Source organism: Falco punctatus (assembly GCF_963210335.1).
Source record: "Falco punctatus genome assembly, chromosome: 2".
NCBI lineage: Eukaryota > Metazoa > Chordata > Aves > Falconiformes > Falconidae > Falco > Falco punctatus.
In genome coordinates this window covers 43,406,038-43,418,314 of record NC_137581.1, presented here as the reverse complement: position 1 = coordinate 43,418,314, position 12,277 = coordinate 43,406,038, and the positions used below count along the sequence as shown (strand labels likewise).

At 35.0% G+C, this 12,277-nt stretch overlaps 1 protein-coding gene across 6 annotated transcripts in view; it reads left to right on the top strand.

The window, feature by feature from the left end:
* DACH1 (dachshund family transcription factor 1) overlaps positions 1 to 9,790 on the top strand; it is a 371,271-nt gene extending 361,481 nt beyond the window's left edge. For all 6 annotated transcript variants that reach the window (XM_080376870.1, XM_080376869.1, XM_080376867.1 and 3 more), the window contains one exon: positions 7,013 to 9,790. In XM_080376870.1, the coding sequence (XP_080232996.1) occupies positions 7,013 to 7,050 (38 nt within the window). In that variant the 3' untranslated portion in view covers positions 7,051 to 9,790. The remainder of the gene's footprint in view (positions 1 to 7,012) is intronic.
* Positions 9,791 to 12,277: the final 2,487 nt, after the last annotated feature.

Here is a 12,277-nt window from a genome sequence, read left to right as displayed (position 1 = left end):
TTTTTCTTAAGAACAAATTGCTCCAATTTTAAAGCCTCTGTGGTTGAGCTTGCTTTCCTACGTCTCCGGTATTCCACTCTAATTCCACTTGGGAAGAGGGCAGTGGATCCATCCATGTTCCCCAATACATGACCTACTTTTGCTGTCAGTAACATCAGGACAGTGTAGGTGTCTCTCCGTCCCGTCCCTTCTTTTCAGTGTCAAATTGTAAAGCTCCAGCATTCTGATTAACCTCGTACACTGGGAGGAGTCTCTTTCCCTCACAACATACTATTTAGCATTTCATCAGGAAAATTACAGAAAGTTAGGTTCAGTTGATTCCACGACTCCATTTTACAAAAGCTGGGCTTTGTATTTTCAGTCACACTTTGCAAACTCTGAAAAAGACTCAACCTCGTAATAAATGATTTTCCCATGATTAAAAAGTTAGACTCCCTTTTTTATCTTCCTGCTTCAGTAGAAAATAAATCCTCCTTTGTCTTGATTTTGAATAAATATATGAAGAGGATACAAAAATATATCTCGTCCTTAATTGACTGCTTCCTTTAAATTTTTTGAAGAGGGGTTACAATTTGACTAAGATCCCTTCCATCTGTCACAATACTCTTGCTTTTATTTTGACTTCCTGTTGCTGTCTTATCAAATATCACATGAATCATTACCATTTGTTTGCTATCCCTTTCTTTTGTTTTGTTTCTCTTCCTCAAAATGATTAAAACATCAGGTTGACTGAAAGGTTAGAAGTACACTGTGATTCACATTTGCCCGATCTTATTAAAACAAATAAACCAACCAGTTATATAATTTAAATGTGCTTGAGCTATGGCTTGCAGATGCTTTTATCAGCTCTGGGCTGAAGAGGTTGTGTGCATTCGGGCATGCACGTACAACTGTTCTTTGAAAGGGACAAACCTCATTAGATTACAGGTGCCTGGAAATAACTTCTGAGAAAATAGCTGCCATTTTCAATAAAGCTACTTCCTAACAGGAAACACAATTTATTGTGTTCTTTAGCACAAGTAAGCAGCTTTTCTTTTATTTAGATAAAAGTAGTCCCATTTAATGTCACAAATATTTTATTTCTTTTAACCTGTTGGACTGAAGGTGGATCATATTTTTCACTCTAATATTCTAACTTACCTTATAAAGTGTTGTGGAAAAGACCTGTAATGATTCTTAAGTTAAAAAAATATGCATTACACTGACTTACAAGTTACTTCATTTACTTGCCATGCCATCTTTTCTTGTACAGAGTCAGAAATGCTTCATTATGCCTCAACTTGCTGGACCTGAAGTTGGCAGTTTGGGATGGCTGTAGGGTGTGGCAGAAGTGTGTATATACTGAATTTCAGTACAAAGTCTGTGCTATCTTTAGTGACACATGGGCTAGTCCTGGGGATTTTGTGTTGCAACATATGTCCTCATTTTAAACGAGGACTCTAGGCATAGGTTAACTCAGTCACCAGCCGTGGAGATGGACTTCAGATGGATTTTTATGAGCCAAGAACCTACAGTTTCAATTAAACAAGTATGCACATGTGGGGTTTTGTTGTTGTTGTTTTATTTTTATTTGTGCTAACATAGTCCATAGAGATCTGAGCTAACACTGCTGTACCTTGCTAAGGACAAGAAAACAGACTAAGAAACCATCAGTGCACAGAATCTCTTGTTACCTAAAAAGAGAAGGGAAGAGAGAAAGGTTAAAAGAGAAAACAGAAAAACAGAAAAGTGAAATCACAGATCATTTCAGAGTCAAAGCTGGAAATAAGATTCCCATCCTTACTTGTTCCCTTATGTTCTTATTGATGAGGCAGAAATCAACATAAAGTAGGTATTCTTTGAAAGTACACAGATTAATAGATCCACCATTCAGATATCCTTAAGACCCATTTTGAATGAAGGTCAGCTTATATCACTGTCCTGTGCATATTTGACAAAATTATGTTAACTGTAGTTAGGAACTCTAGTGACTAAAATTGGTGTTACTTTGATGTAAGGACTTCTGGATCATGGGCTGGCATTTACTATTCTACAGCTCACCAATTATGACCATAAAAAATAACAACTAATAATAAATTAATACAATATTATACAAACCTTGATGTCCTAACTTTTCAAAGCTCCCACTGAGATTTCTGATCTTATAATTAATTTTTCTTATACATTATTTTGTCCTTTTTTTCTTTTTAACTTGGACTCTGTGGGTTTCTTTCTTGTTAGCTATCTGTGACATGCTACCATATCTTTTGCATTGGTTGATTGGTTGTCTTTTCCCCCCAAAGCTCCTAACTGTAAGAAATGCTTTATCCAATTACTAAGGAGAGTCTTCTTCCATAGGCTTTTCTGTGATAGCAATTGACTGAATTCAGGTGTGACACCATGCCTTTGACGTTGATTTGCAGATTTTCATAAAACAAAGACTGCAGTATGCTCTTATGATAGTTATGATGATCACTGTTGTTATGTTTGTGTTTAAAGGAGCTCTCAGGATACAAACTAAAATATGATATGTTTGGAGGCAAACAACCCCAGTGTTACTTGCATTGAGTGGCAGAAATACAAATGTTACCATCTAAGGGATGATTTATTTAATTTGTAACCTGTGGCCAAACTTTACATGTCATTGTAGATTTTCATCGCTTTCCAGGATGCATATTATTAGGAGTAGTATTTGAGTAGGTTTATGGTTTTATCTCAGAAAGTGTTGGATCCATAGAGGTACTTACTACAAGCTGCCCACAGAACACTAGTGTGAATCATTCCCCATCTGACATCTCTGTGGGAATGCATTTCAAGGCATACGATTTGTTTCAGCATTGCAAACTTTTATGTCAGTTCCATTTGTTTGTTTCTTCTAACATTTATGACCTTTTAACTATTTGGGCATGTTAATTCAAAAACCTTGAAATGAGTCTTAATTAAAAAGGGATGATCTAAAAAAAATACTCCCTCACTCTGGCTAGAATTTCTGTCATATCAGTCCACAGACAAAAACTAATGAAATTTAGGTTTTCAGTTTGAGTTACTAGCATGAGCTTGTGTGATCTTGCTGAACACTGCCATTTGCAAAAGAGCAATTAAAACAGATGACAATCTGCTAATCATGCACAGTTCTATTTAGAAATGTAGCAGTATTTTCCCAGTTTGTGTTTTTGCTTGACTTCCTAAGAGTGAAAGAAAGTTCTATGTATTTATATTGTATATAAAAGTATGTAAATTTGGGAAACTTTATCACAGATCAACAATTTTCAGTAGGCTAAAAATATACTGCAATGTTGTAAACATTTTTAGAGAACACTATGTGTGTATTTGTGTAGTATGTTTGTGTACTTATATCTGTGTTTGTGTGAATAGTATATTCTATATATTTTACATAAAAGTGTTTTTATGCAGATAGACAAATTCTGCATTTGTTAACAATACAAAGTAATGCAACATGTATATAAAACTTGAAGAAAAGCTGATCAGGAGGTGGGAAGCAGGAGCACACATGGTTTGGGATTTAGCAGTAGTGGCATGTTCACAATGAGTTACAGAGGATGAGCTTGCTTGATTTGCTGGTCACTGGTCACCCTCATGATTTTCGGGTTTTGCTTGTGATTTTAACCTTGAAATCATGAAGGCCTCTCAGTGGTGGTGCTCCACTGATGTTCAGATAGGAACACTGGCTACACCTAGAGGTGAAGTGATTCTGGTGGCTGTGACAGCAACACTGAGAAGTTCCAGTCGTTTCGGAAGAACCTCTGGACAATGAAAATTGAGAGAGAAATGGTTAGGAAGAATGGAATAGGAGTCCTAGGAAAAGAGACGGCAATCAGATATAGGTATTGTATTTGGCGACAACATTGTGATGTGAGATTGTTATTCCTCTGCAGAGTTACCACTGTTCTTCCTAGTATGTCTAGGTCTTATTTGAAGTCTGTATTTCAGCAGCGCAGTGCTTTTTGCCTGGTGTACATTCTGCATGAGTGGCTATGTGAGCTTCTCAGCTATGCACAGGAGCATGCTGCAGGATTATAAAGCCTAAAGAAATTATTTTCCCATCTTCTTCCAAACTCATGATTTGAGAGGGTGGGCAGTTCCACAGATACTGTGATTTTTTTTTTAATGTTGGCACTATAGGTTCTAAAGAAAAGGATGTTCATTTTACACTTCATTCTGTCATGACTTATCTTGAGAAAATAAAGGAAATATTTTACAGTTCATAGCAACCCTTGAACTCTTACTATTTTATTTACTATTACTTAATCATGCAATTGCTTTATCTGTATCATAACATGGCAGGATTTATTTTAAAGTTGATGTGTCTAATGCTTGCTTCTTTTTGCCATATGTTAGGGGAATTAGACACATTAATAAGGAACATATCTGTTTTATAATAAGCCTAGCAATAATACTAGATCAACTGCTGAGTCCTATATGGAATTTTAAGTCCATTATCAGTACAGAAGATTTAATTGCACCTTTAATGGACCATCATAGAGTTATTTGAGGAACAGGAAGTTCTATGCTTATTGTATATATCCATCATAAATGTTTTTAAGTTATATAAACAAATATCCTCTTACTTTGTAGGTAAGACGCTTTGTAAAGCTGCCCATTTCTTTTATTGTTCATTTTCTGCAGACACAGAATACAGGATCTGGTAGTGTCTTCCATTAAATCTGAAAAACCTCCTATTGACTTCACGGCCAGATTGGGTCCTTGAGCAGTGTAAAATAGAGCTGACTTGAAAATGTACTGCTGTTCTCTGCAGATTGTTCATCTTTTGTGGCCTGCTACAAGGATTCCACTTCCTACAGCTGTATCTTTAATTGAGAATACATTTTAATAAATATTTTATTTTAAAAGGTATATGGAGACCTAATATACTAAAATAAAATACAAGTTACTGACTGTAGGTTATCTTAATGTTTAGGTGTGGGAATTCTGCATAGCACTCATTAGCAAGTGTGTATTCAGGATAGCCAAAGTGCTAGTATATATACAGAATAATTCTCCTACAGAGGTATCCAGACAGCTTTAGCGCTGTAAATGTCTATTGTGTTTATTCAATATGTTTGAGAGAATTATACACAACTATAGCCAGTAGTAGCTCTGGCTATCCTGTACTTGATGCAGGTTTTCTTTTGAGATGGTTTTCCAGGCCTTCAGTTTTACCAAGCTCCGTTTCAGAAGTCCCTTCTTTCTCTTCCTGAATTCCTATAAGCATTTTGGTTGCTCTTCATGTGTCAGATAAGAATAAAAGGCCTTTAAGTTATGGCCTTACTCAATTTCTTTTTTATCTCTCTTCAGTGCACAAAGATGGTAAAGAGCAAAGAGAATGGGGAAATTATTCTGAGTAGGAGCATTCTAAGTGATGGGAAAGTTATAATCTGCTCTGCCAAATAAAAATAAAAATTTAAAAAAATCTAAGAACATGAAAAAAATTGAGAAAGGGCACAGGAAAATGTAAAGACAAGGGAGAAAGTAGGAAGATGGGGTACACCCCAGAAGCTTGAAAAATAAAACTAATGGAAAAGGAAAACCAGAGGGACACTAGACAAGAATCACTGCGTCAGAGTGATTGATTCCAGTCTGTTTTTTTCCCCAGCAGTTCTGATAGGACCTAGACAACAAAAATTGTAAAGGGGTGTGCAGAAGGTGTGAATTTTTACAGCTGTATGAGATGTACATTTGTCTGCTTTCAAGCCAAACTTTTCTTTCTCTCAACAGTTACAGTAAGCTTGTAGAAGTGATGCCACATATGTCAATGATAGCCAAGCACTTCAAAAGTTTCAGCATTCATTTATATAGGTTTATCTTACACTATTGTTTTCCTGTATATCTAATAAGATTTTTAAAGACTAGTTTGGAATAAAAAGGTTAGACTAAGAAAATTAAACCAGAAACAAGTCTGAAATCTTATAAATGTTTGCTGATTTCACTTGGATCAAAAGAAGAGTTTCATGCAGACTTGAAGAGTTCTGATACAGCTTGTACTTTTAGATGAATTATATTCTGAAATATAAGTAGTGTTTCATAACTATGCACTGTGGAGGATTAATATGCTTCATAATGTGCTTTACTCAAAGGGAGCAACACTTTCTATCCTATAGGTCAGAGAACTAAATAATTTTTCTGTTTAAAAAAAATAAATAAGAATCTTTGTATTGTGATGAGAATAGATGCATATAACATGTCCATGTCCCCGGTGAAGAAAAAAATTCTTTATATTTTTAAATTAGGTGAAAATATGTAATGGCAGAATGTTCTCTTCAGCTTTTTCTATATCAAGAGTTATTGGCTAGGTGAGCTTACTGTTTCTCATGTTCCTTCTCCATCACACATATCTCACTTAAATATATGCTCCTCACTTGGTTGGAAAAAACATTGAGAGAGACATGCTTACATCTTTAACACAGTAATTGTTCAGTTATTCTCATTCTCATTTATGGAGGAAGGATGCTATACTTCACTGATACTGATTAAATATCCTATACTGGGTTCTATATAAATAGCTACAAATGTGCACAATGGTTACATTACATGGTATATTTAACAACATAGCTAAATCAGAAGGTATGAGCTATGCCTTTAGTGATGGCAGTACTCAAAATTGCATGCAAGAAGATTTTTGCTCTGCAACCATGAAGGAAATAATTGCTGTTCAACACTATTCAGTTGAGTTTGCATATCAGTAAAAACACATGCACAGAGGCTCCACCTACATTCCTAGTGCCCTAGCACTGATATGAGTGCAGCATATATTAAAGCTTTAGAAGGTGTTATAGTATTCACAATTTGCAAAGTGTGTGTAATTTTCAACGGAATTAATTTGACCACTGTCAGATGAAATTGCAGTGGTGATGTTCAGGGTTTTTTGGGGTTTTTATTTTTTTATTTTAAACATGAGATTTATGGGAGGACTACTTCTGCTGAGGTGTTAAAATCTTGAGGTTTGCTTTTTTATTCTTTTCAGTTCATTGCAGATATAAATATATAAAGCAACTTTTTCTTTTTCATATTTTAGATGGAAGACTTTATTTGAAAACTACTGTCATGTATTGAATTTTTCCTGCTGAAAATAGCTGTGCTACATTAAAGAACTTTGCAGTAAGACATTGGCTCATAAGGAGTTCTGTGGAAACAAAGCGTTTTCAAGCCAACTTCTTCAACTTCATTTATCAATGTTCTTCAAATTTTTAAGAATTCTGCAAGAGTGTCCTCCTTTGGTTATCTCCCGTGGCTCAACCTGGAGACCTAGAGAATGTTTGTAAATGTACAGTAGCACTCTTCTTACAGTGAAAATCTGCGTCTCTGCGCCGGACTATTGTATCCAAAATTACAGGTGGGTCAGAACAAGGCTGAGTATTCCCTTTTTCAAGGAATGCAGACTCTGTCTGATGATTCTATATTTGAGCACATCAAATGATCCTTCCAGCAGTGTCCAAGTACACTTACAGACTGTTATATCATACCGAAACCAGCAAGACAGCTCAGAAATGAACTTGTAGAGGGCATAAGAGGATTCTTATTAAAAAAAAAAAGAAAAAAAAGAAAAAAAGAAAAAAATGGTAAAAGAAAAAAAATTGATACATTCAGTTTGCAAACTATAATCGTGGGTTTTCTTCTAAAGACATTTTTTCCACATGCTTTCCAAGAGACCAACACATATATGTTAGACTACATTAAGTGAAATGGAATTTTGTGTAAGTGAAAAGAAATGCTGAATGTAAACAAACTGTTTTACTGTTCACAAAGTCTCTTTTCCTAAAATAAAAAAAAAATACAATAAAAAGAGTAATAATTTCTCATTGTAAACTGGCAGGGGTTTATGAAATAAAAGACTTCGCTTCTTATCAGACTGTTGGTCACTTGTACAGTATATAACACAAATCACACAAGGAAGGTATTATGTATGCAGTAGAAATCTAGAGTTTAGGAAATGAAAATTTTAGATAATATTGTTTTGTCACCCTGTTGGTCAGAAAGACACCTTTCTAGTTTTAACGCATGCAGGCATGTAAATATTTGTCCTGGAGTCACAGTATTACTGAATGAGATCTTAAGCATCTGGTAACAAGTCAGAATTCTGTATCAGCCACTTTTATTTGTATATTGAGCCCTGATTAGTGCCCTGGTTAGAGCACTTTTAAGAATGGACTGTGGCTGAGCAGCAAGTCAAAATGCCAGAAATATTTTTATATGTTAATGTCATATTACGTCAATGTTGCTAAAAAAAGAAAACCTAACAAACACTTGATGTATCAGTCCAATTCCACGTAGAACTGAGTGATACGGTTGAAGTCTAATTGTCCCTCCCACCTTGTCTTAGGGATGGGTGGTTATGTGTTACTTTCACTGTCGTTATGAAAGCTACAATATGTGTTTTCACCTTTGTGCTGATAACTGGAAGTAAGCTACAACACAGTGCTTATTACATTACTAAAAATTATGTTCTTTGCGTACTTTTGGGTTACCCCTTTAAAGACTGATTTTGTGAATCAGTGCTATTACTGTAAGTTTTGTGATTATGCTTTCTTCATCTAATGTTTTATGCATATAAAATATTATTTATTACATGGAAACATATCAAAACCTTAAATGTCTAAGATGCCTAACTTAAAGCAAATATTTCTTTAAAAATAGTTCTGATTGGATATTAATATTATTTTGTCAAAATAAAAATAATCTAATGTTTTGTAAACTCTAGCACTGAGCTTCTATAGTTTGTAGGTCTTCCTTGCAATACTGGTACACATTTATTTTGTGCAGTTCATATTTACTTCACCACAATCCTTTTTTAACAATAGAAAGATGTATATACAAGTTCACATCACAGTAATTTTTTTTAAAGAAATATTGAGCAATATTTTTCATTAAATATTGTTACCTAATACTTTGTAGTGATATTATTTTCTAACCATGATTCTTTCATAATTTTCATAGTTGCTTGAACACATATGGGATTCTGTACTCCAGTTTTTTCATATGCAGTCTTTAAAGGGTTAACAGCTGTAAAGTTAGATGGACTTGTGGCAAGCTTTTGAATCATTCATATCTGAAAGAGAATTAAAAGCCTACAACTGAAATATGTAGTAGCATCTACCATTGCTCTGCTCCTTGCATAGAGTCACCTGTAAGTAGGTTTAGTAGTTTTACAGTATATACTTTCAAGACCTTTGGGAATGCCTCAGTGTTTGGCTTGGTACATAAATGGAAATTTTAAGGATTAAGGGGGAACCAATTTATAAGCTGGATGTTTAGAAAGAATCTTGCGAAACCCAGTGTAAATATTACAGACCATGAGATGTTACCGTAAGTTGATTTTTTTTTTTTTTTGCCCCTCTTTAGTTATACAGGTTTTGGGTTGGTATTTTGTTTTTGGGTTTTGATTTGGATTTTTTTGGGGCATAGATTATGAAGAGAAGTTGTGCTCATGTTATTGTTTATATGCTTTTGTAATCTTAAAGATATTAACGTCTAGTTGTTCTATATTATAACCACATTTGCGCTCTATGCAAGCCCTTGGAACAGAACATACTCATCTTCATGTAGGACCTATGAAAATTGTCTATTTTTATCTATATATTTAAAGTTTTCTAAAAATGAAAAAAGGTTATTACGAATTTTGTTGTACAAAATCTGTACAAAAATCTGTTTTTACATCATAATGCAAGAATTGGAAATTTTTCTATGGTAGCCTAGTTATTTGAGCCTGGTTTCAATGTGAGAACCACGTTTACTGTTATTGTATTTAATTTTCTTTTCTTTTCAACAATCTGCTAATAAAACTGTCTGAAATCTCCCTGTGACTTTATTTACAGTTCATCTTTATTAAATTTTCTGAAATGTATAACATCAGAGGAATATTTACTTTCTAATGGGAGGCATCTAAAAACAACATAAGTCAGCTCTTTGTAATGTGAGGAGAACAATGCTGAATGATTTTATTTAACATGCAACTGCTTCTATCTCTAATATGAATTACTGTGGTGAAAAACATCATAAAAGCACACTCTGTGGTTATTGTTTAACAAGCAGATTTTCCATATTTTTTTTCTTGCCAGCTAAGCAAACTGCCCCCATCTACATGATTTATTTATGTACATTTCTCAGTTTATGAAGCTGTTATTTGTACCTTTTTCCTTTATATTGTGATATTCCCATGATTCTTATTTCACAAAGCTTTGTGCTGAATAATGTAAAGTGGACACATTGATGGAACAAAACATATTATTCCCTTAACTACAAAAATGCAGGGGTAATCTGGTTGTTTTTTTCTCAGATCTCCTTCATTTGATAAAATGTGTTTAGAAACACAGTTTTTAACAAACAGCAAGTATTTAAACACTTAAATGGCATTTTGAGAAATAAATAGTTCTGGCTTAGCATATCTTTTAAGTGGCATTGTGAGGGGGGGGAAAGGTGATTTTTTTAAAGGTAAAGATGGTTATTGAAAAACAAATCTGAAGATAATTTTGCTGACAAAAAATTCTGAAGTCAGAGATGTAGGATTGATTGTGAGTATTCTTCCTTATTGCTCTGCCTTGCCTGGCCTTGCCTTACCTTCCTCTCCCTTTTCTTCGCTTCCTTTCCAAGCCATACCTATGTGAATGCATCTGCTTTCATTAGGGAGCAGGCTAGCTTGGGAAAGCAGAAGAGATTAGCTTTCTTGGACCAGCCCATTTCATTATCCCTAGATGGTCTGGGGACTGGAAGTGTGAGGCTGATGGGCTTCCTGGATTCTGGAAAGTTATTATTGCTGGGTAGCTGATTAGGATTTGGGCTAGCTGTATATAGGGCAATTATGGTTTCCTTCATCTGCATTAAAGTGTCCTGCATGTCTACATTAGTAAGCATCCCAGCTATGCCATAACCAGCTCCCCTGCTATAAATTCTGGCACAGCTAAAGCAGAAGAAAAGTGAACTTGTTAATTGCTCAGTCTAGCTTGCACCCAAGACTGAATGATCTCTACAGTGGCAGACTAGCAACATGCCTGTGTGTTTTTAACCAAGCTGGGAAACAGTTGCTTTCAGCAGGAAGGACCATGCCCTCACCTAAGTTTCACCCTATCTCCATTAACAAATAAATCATGGCTTTATCTGTCCACAGTAGCTGGGATTTAACAGAGCTGGGGCTGGATGGGCCAGTAGCTAGTCAGGTGTTGGTACTCCTTGTTACAGTAAAACCAAGCTCTGTCAAAGCTCAGGTCAAAATCAAGAAGAGCTCACCCTAAATATATCTTCTCTATAATTTAGTGGTAGGTTACAGTCAGATCCTGAAGAACTTTGGGGTCAGCAGCTAGATGCCTGAAATTTTAGGAAAAACCTTGAGAAACTGACAGACTCAACTGAGAAAGAATTAATTATTTTTATTTTTTCCCCTATGGAAAGAGATTTTAAGGTTGAGTTTTGACCTGAAATGTAAACTTCTTCATTTGTTGAAGGTGCTATAAATTCTTGAAAAATGCTTCATTTGTTATTTGCTTACATGTTATTTGACACAAGACTGTGCAATAAACAAAGCCTGAGGCCAAGATTTTCAAGCATGACTGCTGATTACAGATACTTCTAGTTTGTTGGCCTAACTTCAGCCATTTTCAATACCTTTCATAAAATGCAATGTCCTAGCTCAAGTGTTCTATGAAACTTACTTCTTCAGTAGCTGCTGTCTAACTCATCCACAAGATACTGAAGATTTTATTAGTGTGCTGTTGCTGAGCAGGAGCTCATCCTGATCAATGACAACGGTTCCATGACCATCAGTATCACACCATTTCAAGCAGAGGCCTCTTCTGTAAAGTAGTAAAAAGCTTCATTTTCAAAGGAAGAGGAAATAAAAACTTTCTGAAATTAAAGCTCTTAGAAGGAATCAAGTTAGAAATAAAATAGGCATCCAGAGTACCTGGAAGCTTTACAAATGTTCACACAAATGTCAAATACTACTATGCAATTTGGGAGAATTTGCATGTAATCTGTGGATAAAGATGATTTCTTGATCCAAGTTATAGTAACAATGTTTATCGTAGTCCATTGAATTGATTAATTGATCCTCTAAATTTGAATCATAAACATAGAGACAGATTCATCTTGGTGTATGCAGCAAAAGGACAAGAATAAAAACAGATACCAGTTGCAACAAAGGAAATTCCAACTAGATAGAAACGGGGGAAAAATCAAAATGAGAGTGATGAAGCACTATAACAGTTTTCCTGTTCTTCCTGGGCAAGTTCTAGTATCTCCCATCTTTGGAGGTTTTCAAACCTGAGTTGTGCAAGGCACTGAGAAACCT